The 24,432-nt window shown below is 31.9% G+C and overlaps 2 protein-coding genes across 4 annotated transcripts; both read left to right on the top strand.

The window, feature by feature from the left end:
• Positions 1-7,509: 7,509 nt before the first annotated feature.
• Positions 7,510-9,473, top strand: LOC124847791 (large ribosomal subunit protein mL54-like). Of its 3 annotated transcripts, XM_047325364.2 has the most exons (3): positions 7,519-7,669; positions 8,720-8,823; positions 8,910-9,473. In XM_047325364.2, the coding sequence occupies exon 3, from the start codon at positions 8,919-8,921 to the stop codon at positions 9,312-9,314; it is 396 nt and encodes a 131-aa protein (XP_047181320.1). In that variant the 5' UTR covers positions 7,519-7,669; positions 8,720-8,823; positions 8,910-8,918; the 3' UTR covers positions 9,315-9,473. The 3 variants fall into 3 exon arrangements, with proteins under 3 accessions (XP_047181318.1, XP_047181320.1, XP_087968117.1); XM_047325362.2 differs by lacking the exon at positions 8,720-8,823 and having other exon boundaries at positions 7,510-7,669; XM_088111991.1 differs by lacking the exon at positions 8,720-8,823 and having other exon boundaries at positions 7,536-7,761.
• A 10,099-nt stretch (positions 9,474-19,572) lies between these two features.
• Positions 19,573-23,406, top strand: LOC124847786 (uncharacterized). Its single transcript, XM_047325354.2, has 2 exons — positions 19,573-21,295; positions 21,788-23,406. Exons 1-2 carry the CDS (start codon positions 20,585-20,587, stop codon positions 23,129-23,131), a joined length of 2,055 nt encoding a protein of 684 aa, XP_047181310.1. The 5' UTR covers positions 19,573-20,584; the 3' UTR covers positions 23,132-23,406.
• The last annotated feature ends 1,026 nt before the right edge of the window (positions 23,407-24,432 follow it).

The raw sequence follows: 24,432 nt of genomic DNA, 5'->3' as shown, positions 1-24,432 counted from the left end.
TTGGTTTTAATTATTAAGAGAAACATTGCCTATAATAATCTTATAAAATCAAAATCAACGATTTTGAATATTCTCTCGTGAGATGTCTTGTGAAGGGTAAAAAGTAAAGAGTGGGGGTGAGGATATGTATACAATCCTTGGACGGTTGGGCTCATAAAAAGGATTGAAAACAAAAATAGGCTATTTTATTTTATTATCACTTTTGTTATTATATTTTTTACTATTTTTTTATGCTAAAACTAAAGTTTAAAAATTTAAAGAAAATTTATTTCGTTTTTTATCCTACCATAAATTGAAAACATTTTTTTATATTTTTGGTTTTAATTTTTTACATGAATTTATTTATCTGGACGAAATTGGATGTTGGCAATTGTCCCTCTTTATTTAAATTTTACTAAATAACATGAACTTTTGACTTTTTATATTGTCGTAGCAAAGTATAAATAAATAAAAACACTAATTTTGTTTGGGTTTTTAACAATGACCAATGCCAAGAGGAGTGTCACGATCCATAACAGAAATAAGCTTGACCTTTCACGAGGAATAGGCTTTGATGAAAAGCAAAGAGGTCTACCATCCTCATGAAAGGTGTATCAACCCTATGGATGAAGGAATTGAGGTGTACAAACCTCAGGAAGGGTGTACCAATCTTGTGGATGAAGGGTGGAGGCGTACGAACCTCACGAAGGGTGTATTAACCCTATGGATGAAGAAAGTGAGATGTATCAACCTCGTGAAGGCTGTACCAACTCTATGGATGAAGGAATTTATTTTTTATTTTTTAAAAAATAAATTTATTTACCAGGATGAAATTTGATGTTGACAAAAATGGCAATACACAGGAACAATTACATGAACAAGATGTTCAACCCAAGTCAATTTGTCCAACAATTGGAATGGTTTTTGAAAGTGTTGATTCAATGAAGTCATTTTATAGACAATATGCAATATCAAAGGGTTTTGGAATTCAAACAAGAAGTTCAAGGAAGAATAAGAACACCGAATTATGTTACTTTCTAGTGGTGTCTTCAAAGACTAGAAAATATGTCTCCCCTATTGAGAATGAGATGAATGAACATCCAATGTAGGCTCATGATTTTGAAACACACATCATTGTTACAAGGAGAGATGAGAAGTGGTACATTTCGACATTCAATGATGTTCATAGTGATGATCAGAGCCCAACAAAGTCAAGATTGTTTCGAGGCAATAAAAGGATGAATATACATGTGAAAAGGACGTTAGACTTGAATGTCGAGATAGAAGTTAAGATTAACAAGAGTTTTCCTTCTTTGGTATGTGCTACAAGAGGTTACGAAAACATGGATCTACATATTAAAGTAAACAATTCAACATGTCAAATACATAACTTATGAGAATAAAATTTAATGAAAAAAACATCATAATTTTCATTCAAACCTCTTTCCCCATAATTTCCATGGTAAGGAAGTCTCTACCTTTTCTACATCACAAGAAAAGAAAATTACCTAAAAAAATAACAAAACCCATCATAACAACCACAAGTTAAAGATTTTAGGAAAGCAATGCAACTAATCATCAATAAAAACAATGAATAAATTCGTTAAACTAAGTAAGCAAGCAAAAGTTATGAAAGATTATTACCCCACTACTGATGTCAACCATGTGTGAGAATCCAAGAAGCGAATTTCAAAAAAGAAAACTTAGAGTCCATAATAATTTAAGGTTCAATAAGAAACTGATTAATTCCAACAACCACCTCATGATCCCAAAATGATCCTTTCCCACCATGGCACAATGATGGTTAGCCACAACTCAAAGATGGCCAACATTGATGTTAGAATTGATAAACTTTGTTTCTCAACACCAAGAGGGGGGAGGGGGGAGGGGGGGGGGGGGGAGTGAATTGGTGTTTTATAAAAACTTGCACTTTTTAAATCCTTTTCGCAAACTATGAGGTTCTTGAAATCTTTCTTGTGTGTCAATCAATTGTGTGCAATGAAACAATACGTGTATTTACAATGACAATGAAAATGTAAAGAGATAAAGGAGAGAAAAACAAGCACAGTTTTTATACTAGTTCGGCCTCAATGCTTACATCCAGTCACCCTCCCAATCAACCTTAGATCGGAGAGTAATTCACTATAATTATCAGAGTATTACAGCCAAGGTTTTACAGAGCAACTCTCAAATGTAAACAGCTCACAAACTCTTAATTAAATATAGAAACAACAACAACTACCAACATAGAACAACCCATCCCTGTTGCAGCAAACCTTTTGAGATATCCTCTCTCAAAGTCAAGAGCATATCACTCTTCTTCCTGACACTCACGTACAGGGAAACAACAAATCCAAGATTGCAAATCTTCTCTCCTGATCAATCAAGATGCACCTTCAGATGTGTGCTAAAGCGATAAGTTAATGTAGTCCAGTAAATTGCTTCTCAAGAATGCTTCAAGATGATCCAATTCTTCTCGTTCTTGATTCTTGGAGCTTTTGAGTAATCTGTAAAACTCTCAAATGAAATCAATCAGATATGAAAGTGTGAGTATGATCAATCGTTACAGATTTTCAAAAAATGCTTCAATATATAGTTTATATCAGTTCTGACACAAAGCAATCGATTACTAAACTTATGTAATCGGTTACATTAAACAGATGTAACATAATTACAACAAACTTAGCTCTTAATTGAATATACAATTAATGTAATCGATTCTCATTAAATGATGGTCAAACAAATTTAAAAATATGACCGTTATAGTAGTTATGACTAGTAAGAAATCAGTTTTCAAACATAACAGACTTAATTGAATACACTACAACTATGACAAGTATTCACTTTCATTCTTCATGAAATTTGTATAAAGCGAGAAACCAATATATGTTATTTGTGATCAAATGACTTGCAAAATAAGGTTGGGTAATATACCTCTTTCATATTTAAATTGCCTCTAAAAAAAGGATGACCAGGTGCATACCTATGGGTGCTCACCAATACTCTTACACCAAAGCTACAAACACCAACCAACATACGCACACAATAACCTCAAACAAAAAACAACCTCAAAGGTCAATACAATACAAAGAAACCAAAGCGAGTAATAAAAACTTGTATGCTTCAACTTCTGCCTAAACCACCAAACAACTCTAAAAGAAGACACAACTTCATATACTCACCAAAGCACCAAAAAACTAGATCCAAGACACAACTTCCACGTCTGCCTTAATGATAAACTGTTCACAACATAGGACACCACTACCACCTATACATAGAGCACGAACAAAGCTCAATCTAGGAAAAGTCTTCACCTCCTACCCAAATCACAACTCCCCTTCACTTTCCTTTCCTCTCACACCACCAACGAAAACCAAGCTCAATCGTTCCATTATAACATTTACGTTTTCAATCTCCCTTTATTTACTTTTCAAATAATAAATACCCTTATTACCCTTCTCAAAATTATTTTCCAATATATATACATATATAAAGACTTTAAAGAAACAAATAGAAGAGTGTTTATTTATTAACTTCGAAGAATTTAAAGTAAACAAGCTTTTACAGACTAAATTATACATAAATTAATTTAATTTTAAAAATAATTATTTTTTTTCTTTTATTTTTTTCTCCTTCAAGTGTATGCAAAATTTCATTAACACTGTTGAGAATAATCCAAGTGTGAAATCAAGTCACATATTAGGTTGGACTCATGTCACATTTATATAATCTCTTGCTAAAGAACCTTCTCAAATAAAAAAAAAACTCATCACTAGTATCATAACCATTTGTACTTCTTGATGATCGACTTAGACCCTTAAAAATAATTATTTTTTTCTTTTATTTTTTTCTCCTTCAAGTGTATGCAAAATTTCATTAACACTGTTGAGAATAATCTAAGTGTGAAATCAAGTCACATATTAGGTTGGACTCATGTCACATTTATATAATCTCTTGCTAAAGAACCTTCTCAGATAAAAAAAAAACTCATCACTAGTATCATAACCACTTGTACTTCTTGATGATCGACTTAGACTGATGTGAAGACAACAACAACATAACACAACAACATCATAACCGCAACAATAGTGATATAAGTAAAGGTTACCCTACACTTGAGAGAAATATATCATATGAAAGGAACTCATCCCTGAAGGGAGACTGTTGGAAATAGTCCAAGTGTGAGTCTAAGTTCCGAATTGGACAGAAATGACAAAGTCAAACACCATATAAAAAAATATTCATAAATTCATTGCCTTAACTCAAGTAGTTGTTGGAGAAAAATGGTTTCAATTGTAGTTCAATTAAAGTCATATATATATATATATATATATATATATATATATATTGAACCCTAAAGAACTATCACAAACATATCTATATTAATATGATTTTAGAATAATTATATCGATAACTTATAATTTTGAAGTAAATTTATTTTTTATATTTATGACATTGATAATTTTATTTATTTCATGTTTTAGTTTTTAAAATTTAAAAATTCATAATTTTAATCCAATACTAATTTTTCTTAAGCCTTGTTATGTTTATATTAATTTAAAGATTAAATATATTTTTATTCTCTAAATCTTTGTAACAAATTAGAATTTGTCCATCCCAAATTTTGATATAGTTTGATCTCCAAACATTAAAGAATAGATATAGTCTTCCTAATCTAAATGCCTTAATTTTTTGTGTGTCAAACAATAGTTCAAACCAGTGTTTGAATTATTTACACATTTTAACATGTTCCTAGATTAAATGTCAGTTTGAAATATCATTTAACACCTAACAAAATTAACATAATTGGATTAATTAAAAAGATTATATTAATTTATTTTTAAAGTTTAGATATCAAAATATATCGAAGTTTGTGTTAATAATTATCCAAATATGATTCTAAATCTTATTTTAGATAGAAATGATAAAAGCAAACATCATGTAAGAAAAAAAATTCATAATTTATTGTCTTAAGATTTTGGGTTAAAAATAATATTAGATATCTTATATGAATTGAAATAATCTAAGTGTGATAAAATTAGAAAATATAATTAATACAAATTTAAAGAAAAGAAAATAAGCATATGAAGAATTGAAAACTAATTCAAAATCATAATTATTTTTAAATCTTAGACTAAAATCAGAAAAGAAAATAGAAAGAACAAAATTGCATATAAAAAGTAAAATAAAATAAAATTATGAAGTTAGACCAAAACTACCTTTAACAAATTAAAATTAACGTCACAAAAGAAACTAGAGTACATATAATCTGCCCTGTAATTTTTCTTGTACCTTTATAATTTTATTCCGTATTACGTAATTTTATTCCGTATTTTAAATTCAATTTTTGATTTAGAATTTTCAGTTGCGAGTAATTTTAAAATATTATAGATTATATAATTAATAAACATTAATATCAATATTTTTATATTATGATTAAAATTTAGAATATAAAATTTCTATTTTATAAAATTCAGAATATTAAAGATAATTTAATTAATACAAATTTAAACAAAAGAAAATAAGCATATAAAGAATTGAAAACTAATTCAAAATCATTTTTTTAAATCTTAGACTAAAATCAGAAAAAGAAAATAGAAAGACCAAAATCGCATATAGAAAGTAAAAAAACAAAGTATGAAGTTAGACCAAAACTACCTTTTACAAATTAAAAATAACGTCACCAAAGAAACTAGAGTATATATAACGTGCTTGTGATTTTTTTCTGTACCTCTATAATTTTATTCTAGGTTTAATCATCTTTGACGTCACTACGTAGATTTATCTGGTCCTTCAGTTAAATTTTAACTTAATTAGATACCTATTTTTCCAAAATTGAATTAATTGAACATTTTCCATCAATTGGAGAGAACGGCGTTAACATTTCAATGACATAGCATGTTGAATATGCAAATGGAAAACATGTGACAGAGTTAGGATGTTAGTGACGTGGAATTAAATACCCTTCTCGCGCCCTGCATCCCTTTGACGGCACCCCCAGCTCCATATTCCATATCACTGTTCTTCCTTTTCTCCTGCTGCCGTCGTTCGCCAACTCTCCAGCTCCGTCGATCTCTCCCCGCACGAGTTCATCCTCGCACTCCTCGTCCTCGTGACAATCCCGGTGCTAATTTACATCTTCATCTTCGATTGCCCCTCGCACCGCTGTCGCCGGGATCCCTCCATTAGCGAGCCCTCCGTTGCGTCAGAGGCTTCCCACCGTGAGACCGAACTCGCCAGCGTCGACACAGGTGTGAAGTACCGGAAAGAGGAGCACTCCAAGGAGATCGAAGACGAGTGTCCGGTGTGCCTCTCGATGTTCGCCGACGGCGTAGAAGTCTGGTAGCAACCTTAAGGCCGTTATGAGTCTGCATTCCACTATGCATCACCTCGTCGCACTCAATTCCTCCTTCGAGAGCCTCGTTCAACTCCATCCAGGTTGTCGTACAAACTCTGTTTCGCGACGAGAAATCGCTCTACGACTACGTTTTCGGTTCGGTGGAGAGGAATATTGCGGACTCGTGTTTTGCCGCGATTTGCAAAGATGGCGCGACGACGCTGTTCGACTTTCCGGAAAATGTGTCTAAGTGCAAGAAAACGACAGAGAAAATGTTCAGGATGCTGGACTTGTACAACGCAATCTGTAAAAACCAGCAACAAATCGAGTCCATCTTCTCTTCCGAATAAACCTCCTCCATCATATTACAGGTGTGCGCTTCAAAGGCGAGGCTTGGCGAGGCCATCCGGACAATGTTAATCAACTTTGAATCCGCGATTCACAAGGAATCTTCGAAGATTCTAGTGCCTGGAGGTGGAATCCACCCGGTCACGCACTACGTCATGAACTATACCGTAGTTGCGATCGCGAGGGAGTGAATCGCTTGTCGGGGATAGCGGAACGGATCGCCTGGCTGATATTGGTGCTCCTCTGTAAACTCGATGCCAAAGCGGAACTGCCACGTGCTGAGGATGAAAGAGCTGAGGACGAAAGAGCATTTCACCAAGTCACTGACACGTACTCAAAACATAACGCTGTTAATTTAAATTGAGAGAAAGAGTTCAATTTTGCCAAACAAATACCTAATTGAGATCAAATTTAACTAAATGACCAATTTGAGATAAATCTAGATATACATAGACATTAAAGATGATTAAACTTTTTATTCTACACTTCCATAAGTTAAAAAAATTTAAATTCAAATTTTGATTTTGAATTTTCAGTTTCGAGTAATTTAAAAATATTATAGATAATATAATTCAAAACATTCAACGTAAATATTTTTATATTTTGGATTAAAATTTAGAATATAAAATTTCTATTTTACAATATGAATTTTATAATACAAAAATATAAATATTTAACAATTTAAATTATATAATCTCTAACGTTTAGAATTAAACAATCTGAAATTTCTTAACGGTTAAATTTAAAATTTTCAAAATTATGGAAGTGCAGATGAAATTATGGGGTGCAGGAAGAATTTTATGTTATTCCTATTCTATCAATCCAATCCAGGCCCACTGTAAAGAAGGTGTACCTTTTTCGGGTTCGGTCACTGAATGTTGGAGCGGAACCACACGCCGTTGTGAACCTAGAAGTTCAGGTTTGGCGTAGCATAAAAGGAAAGGCGGCGGAAACAACCGTTCAACGTCGGACACACCGATCTTATTCCATCTTATTCTTCAAATTGTAAGCTTCACTTCACCGTTTGATTTTTTCAATGGGATTGTTTCTTAACCGGAAACGGTTCTCTTTCTCCATTGTCAGGGGTTAAATCTTGGGTAACATCTCTGATAATTTTATACCTATTTTTTTAGGTTGTTAATTTGTTTTTTCTTATGAAATGTTTCTTTCCTTCTTCTTCTTTTTTTAATTTTTTAAAATTGAGTTTGGTACAAACTGTTTTCGAACCTTTTGGAAACTCTGATTGATTGTGATGTGTTTGCGTTTTCTCTATATTGTTGGAATTTGCATTATTTTATAGTTCACATCACAAACATGTATAAAATGGGAAACTGAATGTGTTGATATTCGCTGGTAACTTGATTATAGAACCATGTGTTCACTACTTTTTTCTGCTTCTGACATGTAATTGGTATTATGAGTAGAATGTGTCTGAAGTCCTTGAATTTTTTTTATTCAATTGGTCTTAGTTCCTATTCTTTGAAACGACAACTTTTGTGCTCGCAGTTTTTATACTTAATGAATTTAATTCTTTTTGTGGAACTACATTGGTTAAGACAAATTTGACATCAAATTGAGGGATCTGAACAAATTTTATCCTATTATTGTATGATTTAGGTCCTTCATTTTTTTTGTCACAATTGGTCTTAGTTCCAGTAATTTGAAAAATATCTATGATATTATTTATACTTGGTGAATTTCATTCCTTTTGGTCAAATTGTTCTTAGTTTTTATAATTGTTCTATAATTTCATTTCTATAATTTAACAGTTAGGAAAGATAGGCACTTATTCCTCTCTGAATCAAACATACAGTTAGATGATGTTATTAAACAGTCATGCTTTTGGATAGAATATAGATATTGCTGATGCATTCATGCACACTGATTTTTGGTTGATTTACTTCAACATGCACAAAAACTTAATGTTCTGGAGGTGTGGGGTTGGAAAAGGAGAGGAACGATTCAATCTTTTTTTTTTTTATAGCTGCAGCCTGTTAGTTACTTACACTCTTTAAGAAGCCCCGATGATGATCTTTTTTTTATTATACTCTTTAGGAGAAATTTTGTAAGGGATGTAGGAATTCAGATTATGTGTTGTACACTTTCTGCATCTTAGTATGTATCTGAACTCTAAGCAATCAAGGTGTTGAATTCAAATTGTAAGAGAGCTACTATTCATTCTGGAATTTTCTATTTTTATATATAGTTATGTTCCACCCTGAAGTGTTATAAAATTGTCTTTCAGAGGAAAGTCATGGCTATGAACCATGCCAGATCTATAAGATGTATTCTTACAGTCAAAGAGGCAGTTAAGGTTGCACACCCACGAACTTTTGCCACCGGAAAAGCAAAGAAAGGATCTAAAGGGGGTGGATCTGCGGATTCACCCAAGGCATCAACTCTTAGCAAAGAAGTCAAGGCAAGCACAGTTGTAGGTGCTAACATTCTGAAGGAAGGAACTGATCCAAAAATCCTGCCTGATTCAGAGTACCCTGGCTGGCTGTGGCATCTGCTCGATAAACGTCCGGCACTTAGTGAACTACGTAGGAAGAATATTGAAACACTAGCTTATGACAATCTAAAACGCTTTGTTAAGCTGGATAACCGTGCAAGGATCAAGGAGAACAACACTGTGAAGGCAAAGAACTGATTTCAATGGTCAAAAAGAGAACTAGGAGTATGGGGGTTGAAGCGACAGTGTGGATTTTTTCCATTTTTTTTATTTCTTGTGATTCTGGGATTCCTCTGTGTATTGACATGTATGCAAACATTAAACGGAACAAAGGCCAAAGAGTTGGATGATTTTACACATTTGTTGTTTATTTTCTTTCTACTACTTTTTAGTCTGTTTTTTACCTGGGATGTTTGGTAAATTAAATCTGATTGCTTTTTTTGATTGAACAGAACCTTGTCCATAATTTTGTTCTTTGCTTTGTTTTGCTTTGCTAGACATTTATTATAAGGTTCATTCAAGGGGATTCCTATAGAAAGGGCAAAGGAATGTCGCTCCCTGCAAAACTCAAAGACAGAATTGTGGCAACTGCGCAGTTACTCGCATCAATTTTTCTTCGTTCAAGAATCACACGGTAAAACGTGGATGAACTTTCCCGTTAGAATCAAATACCACATACTTGGTAACACATTATTTAATAGAAGATCTGAATGGAACTTTTAATTTTGTACTCTTTTCTGATAGAAATGTAATGAGATTTTTTGTGATTGGCATTGCCCCAATTATGCCATTCTTCTAACAAGAATGATATACTGTACTTTAAAAACGTAAACTAGTTCAACTTCATACAATATTTATTAGTATTTCTTTCATTGCTTTACATGGGCCATAGTTTTGACATTGCAATCGAACTTCATGGGTGTAAGCCACCATCTCTTGTCCCCTGACCAGTGAACTTAACTGGTGGGTGATCCAATGCTATCTCACTTTTGGAGGTTTGCTAAAAATGCATATGCTATTTCCCTTTTCTACATGGACTTGGTGGAGCCTTCTGTCCAGGATTAGTCATATACTGGAATAGGCTTGGTGAACTTTCTAATTGCTTTATCTAAAAAGGAATTTACCCTTGTAAAGTAGGGTTTGTTTTCTGTTTTCCTTTATTTTATTTTTTAATTACGAAAGTTCACTGTTGTAGTTTGCTATTAAAACCTTTGAAAATAAGATTAAATTTTACTTCAACATAAATAGTCCCTAAGTTGCATTGAATTGATCTGAGTTAAATGTACTGAGTGCTTTAATTAAAATAAATAGTGAATTTCTTTATTTTCTCACTTTATACATCATATCAAATTAGAACAGTTACAACATTTTGAGATCCGGGGATAATGTGTATTGGTCATGCTCTAAGTGGTCCCTGACTGCCTCCCTGTATCATTGTTTTTTATTTTCTTTCTTCCTTGATAGTGGTCCCTGTACTGTATTTTCTTATCCCATAGGAAAATGTTTAATGTTTTCTGAATCCAAAGTTGGGACAGCAAAAAGTGGTTTTCTCTTTGATTTTAGAATGTATTTTCTGAGAAACATGAATAGAAACATTATTAAACCACATTGCATAGATTTTTAATTTTTTGATGTTCAAATAATTGAAATGTAATGCTGAATCCCCATATGTTAGATGACATAATCTGGTAAGAAGATTACATATCCAGGATATTGAATCACGGTTTAGTGATGGTTGTTATGGCTCCTAGAGCCCATGTGATGCTGTGATTTTCTGACCCCTCACTAAAGCAAGATAGTGACTTGCTGAAGTTAAAAGAGGAGGCAAGAAAATGATACTGGAGGAGGGTGGAATTGGACATGACATGCATCATTGTTAAAAGTTGTTAAAAGCATGCAAACTCCTCTATACAGCTTTTGGATGTAGTACCTATATGTTAAAAGCTGCCTTTCACATGTTTGCTTTTGCTTCTTTTTTTTTTTGAGAGTTGTGATTCCAAGATCAATGAACATGAGTGGTTGGACTCAAGTCACTGTTGTGCACCTAGCAAAGACAGCTCACCAAAATCTTTAATCCCAATCCCTGCCAGCATGTCCTGAGCAAGGTGAACTACCTCTCTAAAGGGATTACCAACCCTCATTCAACCCTCATTAACATGCATTATGGCCATTGATTCTCATAATATGTTCAGCCCTCACCTTGTACATTTCAGTTGCGGTGTTAATTATTGTTCGTTTAGGAGATTTTGATGGCTTAGCTGCAAGCATGAAGTATGTATCTAGAAATACTAAACGACTCTTTTTTCTTTTATTTGTTGATAGACATACATCACAAAAGTTACATGCATCAACTTTATATTATTTACCTAAACTGTGTATTAAATGTGTTAAAATTGATATATTGAATTAAAGATGAATGTAACTAATAATTATGTTGTACTTAAGGGTTGAGGAGGAGGATACCTCAACAAACACGTTCTCAAACATTCATGTAAGCAACATTACTTTAAACATAAATCATAATTAACTAATAGTGAATTAAAGAAAATTAAACAAATTATGAAACCCTAAAATAAGATAAACCTATAGACCCTAAGCCCAATAAAGGTAGGACCTATGTAGGTACTATATATAGTCCTTAATCATGAGGTATGTTACTAGATTCATTTATTACTAAATTACTAAATTTTCATTGTTGCCTTAAATGTCAGAGTATTTTCACAGGCTCCATCAAAAACATTGTAACTACGTTGAAAGAGGACACATCAGTCCGAAGATAAAGACAATACACTAGTTGGAAGAGTGAGAAGAAAGGTGCACACATGTGATTGTGGAGACATCTCAATCCAACAAGAATATATATTAATCTGACCTAAACATTACACGAATTTAACCAAAAGTATTGTGGTCTTGAAGAAAATAAGTTGGGATGTCATGTGTGTCAAAAAATTTCATTTTTTCAGAGTTGTACCAAGCTTAGTAATTTTCACGTAACCAAAAATTTGAATTATATAACCATTTAACCAATCAAATTTGATCCATATACATAAATGTATGTTGATAGTTGATTCTTCATGTTATCAACAAAATTTGTAAACTAACATACAATAGCAAATTAACTTTTATAATTATTTCATGGGCAAACTTTGCTGACAAAAGGGATAAGTCTCTCACACATTTGGATCTTTGTAAGAAGCTTGAGGTGATTAGAAGCATTTGGAACACTAGAAGGAAATTTTTCTTGACAAAGGGTTCTATTAATTTGCTTTTTCTTCGCTGGAGGATATGAGAATAATTTTGGTTGTTGGAACTTAAAATTTATCACTTGGCATTGTTTATGTTTTTATTTGAACAAAAGATTTTGTCCCACCTTCTATGAAACTCACAAAAACTCAATCTTATATTCACATACCTGACCTTCCTTGGAGTATTGATAATTAGAATCAATTTTCTCAATAGCATATGGAATTAACATGTCATTATCTTTAGATGATTATACTATGTCTCGAAGTTTCTTTGCTTGAGTCTTAGTTGATGTTGATTTGTTATCTGATTTGCCTAATCAAATTTTAGTGAAAATGTCATGATTTGCGTTTATTATTGATATGAAGTATGAGAAACAAACTATATTTTGTACAAATTGTAAAATGATTAGTCATAATTTATCTAATTGTAAAATATTGTAGCTCGACGCCAACATTAATTGTGGAAAAGAGAAAACCGTAGAGCAAAAAAACAACATTATCATCCTAAGGTGGTTAGTACATTGGATGTGACTAAGGGTTCTCTAGATTCAATTCCAGTAATTCATTTTATTTTGATGGTACAATTTATGAAACCTGTGGAGCAACTTGTGGTAGAGCTTGTGGTACAACCATGCTGCAATATGTGGTACAACCATGTTGCAGCATGTGGTTCAACCTCTAGTGCAATTTGTGGTGCAACCTGTACGTGGTCCAGCAACCTGCTAATATGGTTCAACCTCTTGTGGTTCCTCCTATATTGGTGCAACCTTTTGAGTTTCTTCATGTTGTTCAGTCACAACTTGAACTTGTAGTGGTTAATCATGATAATATTTGTCTTGAGGAAGAATCTTCTTCTACTAATAACCTAGATATTTTTAATGGTAGTATGTCAGTGAAATCTGATTCTTTGGTTGAACTACCTTCTCTAGAGGATTTCACTCCAATTGTCAATAGTTTGTAGGGATTACAACAATTAGATTCGCCTCATAGTAATTTTGAGACAATTCATAATTTTTTTACATCTAAAAAAACTCGTTTTGTGGAGGAATTGAAATTAGTTTCTAAATTGACAAATATACTTAATAAGAAGGAAGATTATAAAACTGAAGATGATAATGAGTCAATTCAAACGGTTAGAAAACCTAAGGGTAAACCACCAAAGAAAGTTAATGTTAAACCCTCAAAAAAATTAATGAATTGTTTGAATTTTTCTAAGCAAATGAAGTTCAAAGTTTCTCATGTGTTTTATAAAGAAAATCGCAGGAAATAGTCTAACACTACAAAAAAAAATTATAATAGTGGGGTCATTTTGTAGAGATTATAAAAACCTCGACAAATAAACATGATTTAGAATTATTCTAGCAAGTTCTCTAAAAGAAAATAATAATGAAGATTGTGATGTTTTTCTAAAGAAGTTTATGACGTACATAATTATAATTCATTTTTTACTTTTCCCCACTTTATTTTTTCAGCATTCTCACCCAAAGTTTTAGTGTTTCTTTTCTTCCAATTTTAGGTTCTTCTTCTTCTCTAAAATTAGAACACAACACTCGATCTCTTCTACTTTGCACATCAAATGTATCAGCTTCCTCCTTACCTTTCTCTATGCTCAAACGCCTACGAGGATTTCGGAGAGGCTCTTCTAATGGCAATGTCAATGGTTAACGCTTTATCACGACCACTATCCACCTTCTTAGAATAGCTTTCTCCTTCGTCCTTTTCTCTCTCGCCCTTAACGCAACACCTAAACCCTAAGCTATCATTTTCGGCAATCCCATCGATATCGACATTGATGATCCACCTTTACATGCTCCTCCACTACCAAACCCTCGTGAACTAGGCCTTCAGCGATGAGAGTCGCCATGCCTCATCCACCATTAACATCAATAGAACCACCACGTGTTAGTTATTGGCCATTCCTCCTTCACAGTAGCGGTCATGCACACCTCTTTGTTGCACCTCACCTAAGGTTTGAACTACAACATCATTGCCCCCACTTGGATTCACTTCTGCTCTTCACCACTGCTTAACTCTTGCATCAAATTGGGAATTGCAGTGCAACTAGTACTTGAACTTAACCTGATTTCGGTAATTTGAAAAATCTCAGTGTTTCATTTTGGTTCTAGCAGAAGAGATGTATTTGGTTTGTTCTATTTCCCTTCATTCAGCTTGTGGGAGGGTTCTCTAGTACTATGTTTATATTTGATGGAGCCAACATAACTGTTGTTTTCTTTATCCTTTGTTTTTGAGCTTTTTATCTATTGAAAAACTAAAATGTCTTTTGTTGACAAGGATGTAAGGTTGTAGATAAAGAATGGTAGTAGTGAAAATTTGAAGGAGCAATTTGAGCGTGTGAATATGAATGGAGAATAAAAAAGCCATTTGAAAATGCATGGGAAAGGAAGGTATTTGAAGTTCAAGCCTCTATTTTTAGCTACTTGTTTTTTGAATTCTTTCATGTTCCATTCTATTTTCCAATAAGATAAATAACTTCATTTTTTTTATATATCGATGTTTAAAAAGAGTAAACAACTCTTGTTTTGATTTTTGAAAGGACATTTTTCTCTAACTTTAATATTATATTTAAGAAATATGAAATAATTATATTGAATTTGGTAGGGATCAATTTTTTCATCATCTTTTAATTTATATACGGATTTTAATTTGTATGTAACACACGTATTACATACGAATTTTACATACGGATCATAAAAAGGAGTTACATACAGATTTTATCTACCGATATTTCCGTATGTAAAATTCATATGTAATGTTGGCGCGTTTAGGCAGAAACTTTACCTAAGGAAATAATTCGTGCGTAACCATTTAAAATCTGTAAACAACCGAGGCAATAAACCAATTTTGAAAAAGTTGTAAGACGAAAAGTCTAACTTGCAGAAGAGTCAAGTGGTTTGAACAAAATTATAGAGATCGATTGCTTGTGAAACCGAGACAATAGATCACTTACGTTTCGGATCCCTATGAACCGAGGTAGATAACTTTGTGTTAGTTACATAAATGCCACTGTATGAAAGGTTTTTACTAAACCGAAGCATACGTAATGTAACTTGTTAAAATATATTTTCTTTACTAGCGCAATGAAGTTAGATAATAATGGACTATGAGGGCACAATCTCCTCCCTCTAAATTTTAAAAAGAGAAAAAAAAATAAGAATAGAAATGTTACTAACCCTGTTACTTACGCTTTTGAGTAAGATCTCTTATTTAATGGAATTTTTTAGAACTAACAAAAAGTTGTGGATTGCATTTACTTGATTGCACTCTCATGATATTTTAGGTTTTTGAATAAATTCCGACTAATAATATATTGCTATTAAGAGGAATAATAATACTTTTTAGTCTCAAATATATTTTCAATTCTTATAAAATGCGAATGTTTAAACTTTATATTTTTAAATATTTTCTTTGTTTAGTTTCTTACGAGTTAAAAATTGTTATTTCAATGTTTAATATTATGCGACAGTGGTTAGCTATTTACGTATCAAACAAAAAGCCAATTAATCATTCTAATTTACAAGTATTGTGATATAACATGAACAAGTAACACTTAAAGATAAAATTTTAAAAAATGTCATTTATACGTCCTAAAGTAAGTTAGGAATCAAAATTAGTGATTTTGACTTTTTTAAGGAAAGAAAGAAAAATATTTACAGAAATTAAAAGTTATATAAGACGAAAAATGAATAGCTTTTTATTTTGTAAAAGTTAAAATTAAAATTCCCTCATTTTGCAGATATTAAAAATATATTCATGTTTACTTTTAATTATTGAACCAATTGTTTTGATGATTTCCTGAAAATATTGTGGTCAAATAGTAGAAACTTTTTTTATGGGATATTCTCACGCGTGCTCACTTTCGTGTCGTTCACATATTCTTAATATCATAATCTCAAATTACCTCATGCTTACTACATCTTCATCATACATTAATTTATATTTTCTTTGTTTAACATTTGCAACACTCCCATAAGATCGATTAATTAACACATGTTTCTCTATTTGTATGATGAAGAGAAGAAAGAAAAGTTTAATGGTCATAAAATGTGGGTAAAATATAATATATGTATTGTCAAATTTTGTAGAATATTAATGCAAAATATTTTTATATTTATTTAAATATTATGTATTTAATTAAGTTTCATGTTTATGGTAAATTTTGATATTTTTAATTCTTTTTTATTATAATTTTTATTACTGAGTAATCAAATTTTTTATATTATACGATTAAGCTTCTGTCTTTTAATAATAGATTATGTGTTTTATTATTTTGTTTATTATATGGGATTCTCCAATTAATATAAAATTGTATTATATTTAAAGTAAACTTTGTATTATTTTTCATTGAAAAATGTGTTCAATAATAAGAATTTTCTCATTAACTATTTAATTGTGGGGATTGGCATAATCCTTAGTTACACTAGATAATGAGATTGAAGTATCTGAAAAACATAACAAACAACCTTATTATAACGGGTTTTCAGTGAAAATAATAATGTCGTTATATATTAATTATAGTATGATTCTTATATACATAACTTCATATTTATTAATATATAAAGAGGAGGAACTAAGATGAAAAATAACAACCAAGTAAACTAGTTAATAAACAATTTAAATAATAAATATTCAATTGAAAAATATTTCTTTTTAAAATATTTAACAAATAAAAAAATTGTAATACAAACTTAATTTAAAATATACAAATTTATCAAAGACTTCAGACGAATTTAATTAATTCAATATTTAAAAAATGTCTCGTTAATAACTCAAAGTCATTGAGATTTCCTCATGGTTTTTCTATTTAAAGAAGCTATCTTAAAAAATCAATATATAAGATTAAAATCTAAACATAATTATACCGATTGAATTAAAAATAGTCAATTTTTTTACAATTATACTAAAAATGAAATAAATAATATAATAAATTAATATGATACAAATCCTTCTTTGCGTGACAGTATATTATTAACACACCTGACTAAAACCTTAAACAGAATTTTAGTTTTTGATTTATATGTTATTGTACTAAAATGAAAAGGTATGAAAAAATAATTGTTTTACCTTAAAAAAACTTTTGTAACATGAAATTCAACTCAAGGAATAGAGACGTGAAAGAGAAGAAAAACCCAGCGACAATACATCCAAAATAAAAGTACTATAGTTCATGGCTTAAATTCCCACAACACAATCATGCACACTTTTATGTTATTGAACACTTTTATGTTTTTGAAGTGTTTTTTTTAAGTTTAATTTACATAAAAAATTTAAAAGATTGACATTATACAAGTGAATGTAAATTTCATTTTACAAAATAATTTTATGAGATTGAGTTAGGTTTAAAGCACACTTCTTAATATGATATCAGAGCTATATATTGAATCCTATCTTAGCAAAAATATTTGTTTATTTGACATAATTGTCACATATTATCGAGAAATTTGTTATTTATTAAGTCTATCGTATCACCTACTATCGAACCACATATTAATGTTTAGTCTTACATTTAAGATGTATATACATCAGCGTAAAAAAAATTAGAGATTCAAGGACAAATATTTTTAATAGTATATTACATGATTTTATAATACATAAGTGAGTACAAATTTCATATTCCAAGCCAATTTTATGAAATTAAATTAGATTTAAAATCTATTTTTTAATATTTTTAATTCAAAATATCGAAACATTAAGTTAATGAGTTTTTTTCTTAAACAGTGTTTAACTTGTTATTTTAATTTAATGTAATATTTAGACTCATAATTAAATTATTTTCTATATTTTTTATTTTATGGTATAAATTATAAGTTTATAGGTATGAAAATTCTCGTAACTAAAGAGAAATTTCTCAAATTCTATAATTTGGTCTTTGCAAGTTGCCATGGCAATGCCATGAAATGATTGGTTAATTAGACCGACAAATTTTGATTTATCTGTTTTTAAGAATTGAAAGTTTTAGGTCCATAAGTAAAGTTAGGCTCATAAAAGAACAATTCAACTACTTTTAGAGGCCGGTGGGTTAGGGAGAATATTACTTAGAAATCCCCAAACAATACTTTGTGGTTGAAAGGAAATTAAATTTTTGCACTTTCTTTTAATAGAAATGCTAGTAAGTAATATGATTTCATAACACTCTTTTGAAATTTATTAAAACTTAAAAAAAAAAATGGTAGATCTCACATCTTAATTAACAACTTCATTTCGTGATTTTTCTTTTTAATAATTTTCAATATGTGTTATGAAAGAGTTGAACACTGAGTAGCACTTCCCAATTTCCTAACCCTTCACTTTCCATCAAAAATAATAGTATTTTAATTTTAAATAAAAAATTATTTCAATTTTCTAATTACTTTTTAGATATTTATATCATTAAAATATTATAAAAATTGTGTTTTGTTTTATAATGTATTTTATGAAATTTATTTTAAACATTTTTCCCAATAAACTGCATGTAGAAGTTATGTTGTATTATAATTCACAGTGAAACTTGTTTTTCTGTCAAATCCTTCACATTTTACATGACTTTTATGAAGTACAAGAATTAAATATTTCATAATTTAATCTTTATATAAAACACAATCTTTTATAATAATTTTGAAAAAAAAACATATTTAACATATTTTTCATCCAAGTAGTATTTTTTTAATTCATTCTTAATTATGTTCAGGGGTATAAATATAATTATTTAAAAAATTAAAAAATTATTATTTTAGAGTAGACATAAATACTTATTACACACATAACCTACCAATAATTCACATGGGTAAGATTTAAATTCAGTTCAGCTCAGTTAAAAAACCATTTTCCAAATTAAGATTTGAACCCCTCACCCCCTCTGATGCAAGACCTACCACATATATACACATCATTTGTTTATCATAAATTAATTTATGGGAAAGTTGTGTAGAAAAAGGTTGTGTGAGATAGTAGAATTTCCTTTAAAAGATAGCTTGAATTCAATCTTTTATTTTCGTAGATGCTATATTCAATATTGCAAACATGTGTTGCTGTCTAATTTGTTGCCAAGTTATGATAAAGAAAAAAAGGGTCAATTTCAATACACTTTACCTAAAACATTCCTGAAGAATGAGTAAGCAAATTATTATTGTGGTTGAACAATCTTACAGTGCAAAGATGTGAATTGTAGAACAAAACTATCACTTCAACTATGTCCTCACAGAATAATTCATTGTGCAAAAACTCTGATAATTTATTTTATTATTATTACAAGTTGCAGAAAAGATGTTGATGGTCACATTGGTTCTGTCTCTGAAAATGTGAAGCAAAAGCAACCTGCTTCATTTTAGCTCTATAATTACTTCAATACCTTTTTCAACAGTAAAATCTCATTCCTTTGGTTGAAATTCCTGCTTCTACCATCATTGCATCCAACCCCTCCTTCATTATCATCCATGTCCTTTGCATCCAACAAGATGTTCACTGTTCTTAACCATAATCATCAATGAGATTTTTATTGGCATCTTAGAGTTCCCTTTTGAGATTCCAAGAAGAAAAAGGTTTCCTTTTTTTATTTTCTTGAATATTACATCCCTTTCTCATGTTATCTACTGCAAATGGTCTTGTGATCACTTTTATAAACAATATTCTTCTTTGAAGTGTCTGCTAACTTTTATGTGTTAACTTTGTGAGAACAATTATGGCTGTTTCCATTCTCATACCATCTGTTTGATATTATTAATTGGATCACATCACCAACCCACGTAACCAGCCTCAGGGACCATTCTTTTTCCTTGTTGTGCGCTTCTGATACTTATCATACTCGATTACTGAGTGTTTTGATGGGATTTTGCAACTAGCACTGTTCAACCCTTTAATCAGTCTCATGTGTGTGCTTTAGTGCTTTTCTCCATTTCTCACATGTGAACTTTGGTTCCCTTTATAACATAATTTGTTGTTGTTCAATGTTATAATTCCCATGTAAGCTTTCTTGTGCTGTATCAGTTTTCTATATTCCTCACACAGGTCCAGCTTCTATCTGTACTCTTGTTTTGTTCTGCATCATCAGTTCCATTCCACCCTCAATTACTCTCTTTCTTCTTCCCCTTTCCCTTTTGCAATCATTAGTTTCAGTTGGTTTTATTTTGCTGTTCTTGTTTTCAATTATTATCTGCTTTCATATTGGTAAAGTTGTTACTTGTAAGAGTTTTCAAATCACTAGAGTTTTTAGCCTTTCCAATCTTGTCAATGGCTCCTACATACTTTCCTCTTCGCTGGGAGAGCACTGGGGACCAGTGGTGGTACGCATCACCAATAGATTGGGCTGCTGCAAATGGCCACTATGACTTGGTTCGTGAGCTTCTCAGAATGGACAGTAACCACCTTTTCAAACTCACTTCCCTGCGCAGAATCCGGCGGCTGGAAGTGGTGTGGGATGATGAAGAACAGTTCAATGATGTTGCAAAGTTTCGGAGTGAGGTAGCACAGAAGCTGCTTCTTGAATGTGAGTCAAAGAAAGGGAAGAACTCTCTCATCAGAGCTGGCTATGGTGGATGGCTAATGTACACTGCTGCCTCAGCTGGGGACTTGGGTTTTGTGCAAGTCCTTCTTGAGAGGAACCCTTTGCTGGTTTTTGGTGAGGGAGAGTATGGTATCACTGACATACTCTATGCTGCTGCCAGGAGCAAGAATTGTGAGGTTTTCAGATTGCTATTTGATTTTGCTGTTTCACCAAGGTTTCTATCTGGCAAAGGAGGGGTGGTGGTGGAGGAGCATGTTGGGGACATTCCTTCTGTGTATAGGTGGGAGATGACCAATAGGGCTGTTCATGCTGCTGCCAGAGGAGGAAATCTGAAGATTTTGGAGGAGCTTCTAGCCAATTGCTCTGATGTTTTGGCTTACAGAGATGCTGATGGATCAACTGTTTTACATGCAGCTGCAGGAAGAGGCCAAGTTGAGGTGATACTCTTGTTTCTCATCATGAGTTCTATTTCATTTTATGCATCAAATGTTTGAAGCTACTGCTGCTCTTTTCCTTGTTTCTCATAACCTGTTTCATATAACTATTCTGGTGGTGTTAGGGACCTTTTAAAAGCTCTTTTAACATATAAAATTTTGTTTGGTGTTGATTAACATATAGCATTCAGTACGCAATATCATAAGCAACAGAGTTATTATAATCTCTGTAAGATCATTATTGTTCCGAGTAGTTCTTGCATGATCAAATAGACCACATGAAGAGGTAGTTAAAAGTTCTAATCCTTTTATCTACTTTACAAGAATCAAGGAATCCTCTTGTGTGACCTTGCTATCTCTTTTTATAACTATTTTCATTCATTTTGAGCTTTTGATTGGTTGTGCCTATGGGCATTCTGCAACAATTAGTTTGTGATTTGCTTTTTCTGTGGTGGTATGGCATTTCAACTCTGAACAATATTGCCTCTCGTGCAGGTTGTTAAATATCTTATATCATCCTTTGACATGATAAACTCCACAGACCATCAGGGTAACACTTCTTTGCATGTGGCTGCTTCCAGGGGCCAATTAGGTACAGCTGAAGCTCTTGTCTCAGCATTTCCCACACTGATCTCTCTGAGAAACAACTCTGGAGAAACTTTTCTCCATAAGGCTGTGTCTGGTTTTCAATCTCATGCATTCAGAAGATTGGACAAGCAGGTTGACCTTTTGAGAAACATGCTGAGTGGGAAGAACTTTCATGTAGGGGACATCATCAATGACAAGAACAATGATGGAAGAACTGCTCTTCACATGGCCATCATAGGCAACATTCACACTGATCTTGTGCAGCTCCTCATGACTGCTCCCTCAATAAATGTGAATATCTCTGATGTTGATGGCATGACCCCACTAGATTACCTTAGACAACACCCCAACTCTGCATCATCAGATATACTAATAAAAAAGTTGATCTCAGCTGGTGGAATGTTTGGTTGTCAAGGTCACAGTTCAAGAAAAGCCATAGCTTCACACTTGAGAATGCAAAGCATTGGAAGCAGTCCTGGGACATCATTCAGAGTCTCAGACACTGAAATATTTTTGTACACTGGCATTGAGAATGTGTCAGATGCTATTGCTGATCATGGAAATGGAGGAGTGAGTTCATCCTCATCGGAACACATTCCATATGACCCGAATACTGTTGAAAATCGCGTTTCAACAGCTAGCAAAAGGCCTAGTTCTGTGAACTATGCAGCAGCAAGATTAAAGAGAGCTCTTCAGTGGTCTAGAGTGAAAGACAAGAAATATGAAGAGAAGTTCAAAAAGTCTACAGATGAGGGTTCAGTGGACTCAGTCAGGAAATGGAATAACAGTTTTGATGAAACTCCAACCCCACTTAGGCAAAGATTTTCTAGGCCAGTTTCACTTCCTAACAACAAAAGAACTCTTTCTGTCAGGAGTCAGCAGTCAAGTCCAAATGCTAAGAAGAGGTTTGCTTCAGGACTAGTGCATGGAGTGATGCAATCCATGCCACAAGTAAGGGTTTCAGGAAGATCCAGGTCTAGTTCCTTTTCAAAATCATCAATTTCTTCACCTAGATCAATAGACAAGCAAAAGGGCATTTACATTGACAGTGAAATTGCTGGGCCATCTAGCTTAAATCAACCACCACCTGAGGATGATGAATCACCAAAGTTGGTAAAGAGAACTTCAGTTGGTAGGAAGTTGAGGGGTCATTACTTCTGCTTTGGTGCACCTGGCCTTAATGTCAAAAACACAGTTCACAGGCGGCAAGAAAGCCAGAGTTACAAGGCTCATGCTGTTGCTGTGGCTTAACTGGATGAGCTTATATAGATAATTCCTGACCAGGCTAATTCAACAAATAAGGGGAAAAACTGCTTTATCAACTTTAAACTTACCTGTTAAGGGTTGCTAAGGGGTTCTATAGTTGTAAGATTTTATAGATATATTTTGTTACTTAAGGAATAGCTCATCATCCTCAAGTCCACTTTGTTAATGGAAAACTTATGTTTTAAAAGTATGTTTCTTATCATATTGGCATCAAATTGCCTCAATTTGGTGCCTAGTAATGTAAGAATTAGCTTTGCCAATGTGTTATTTAATCCTTTTGGCCACTGCAGTCATCTGCATTTTTGCTAGATGAGTGACTTAGTATTCATGTGCATGAATGAAACTCAGACATTAAGCCTATGTGAGAGCCTTCTAAAAGGGTGAATAAAAGCACATAATACTCTTAGAAGGATAGATTTAGCAAGAAAAGATGAAATGTGAATGAATGAATGCTAAAACAATGAGAGATCACTGATGCAAAATTATGATTTTAAGACAACTTATTACTATAACAGTTGCTGTAATTCACTTGTCATAGTTAGTGAGAAAGTATGTCAAAGTGGGCGAAATTACCATAAAAAGTTATATAGAAGAAAAGAGAAGATGAGAATAAAAGCAAAGGACTTTAAAGAATAATGAAAATGAATGTATTCGGTGGCAGTTTGTTTGAAATTTAAGGTGTGCAAGAAACTTGATAAGAATGAAAAAAAAAATTAATATTAAATCTTTAAAAGTAAATTTTTTTAAAGTATAAAGGTTATTTTGAAATATGAGATAATTGACTAATAATGAATTTTTTAATACGACGAATAATTTATCTTTTTTTTCTAGAATATAAAAATGATTTTCATGTAATGATTTTTCATAATATGTAATTTTTTACAATGTGTGATATAATTTTATTTGTTGTGGTTTTTTCATGTTTTTTTCTTTTCTTCTTTTAATAAAATTTCATCTAATGGAAATTATGTTTAACATAAACTTATTTGAGAAAATGAATGTACAAATTTAAGATTAACAAATGATAAAATTATGATCAAAAATATGGTCTAAAAATTAGTTAAAATAAAATGTACAAAATTGGGATTTGAAGAATAATAAAGAGGGAGTGAAAATTAGGTTTACATTATTTTATACAAAAGGGTATTTTATGATAAAAAATTTTAAGGTATAAATATCCAAAACCATGTTTGTAGGCAGTGTTTGTATGTGTTATTAAGCTGAGGGTTTTGTTGTTGTTACAACTTAACAACATGGGTGTACAATAAGGAAACGTTAATCCAATT

Source organism: Vigna umbellata, chromosome 4 (genome assembly GCF_029865625.1).
Source record: "Vigna umbellata cultivar VRB3 chromosome 4, Vumbellata_1.0, whole genome shotgun sequence".
Lineage (NCBI taxonomy): Eukaryota > Viridiplantae > Streptophyta > Magnoliopsida > Fabales > Fabaceae > Vigna > Vigna umbellata.
Note: the sequence above shows the minus strand (reverse complement) of the source record. Positions and strands in the feature narration are given on the sequence as shown.

Bases quoted from the DNA above. Each gene is read 5' to 3' on its own strand.
- LOC124847791 (XM_047325362.2), top strand. From the start codon at position 8,919: ATGGCTATGAACCATGCCAGATCTATAAGATGTATTCTTACAGTCAAA.
- LOC124847786 (XM_047325354.2), top strand. From the start codon at position 20,585: ATGGCTCCTACATACTTTCCTCTTCGCTGGGAGAGCACTGGGGACCAG. The intron at 21,296-21,787 runs GTGATACTCTTG...CCTCTCGTGCAG, and splicing joins CAGGAAGAGGCCAAGTTGAG to GTTGTTAAATATCTTATATC.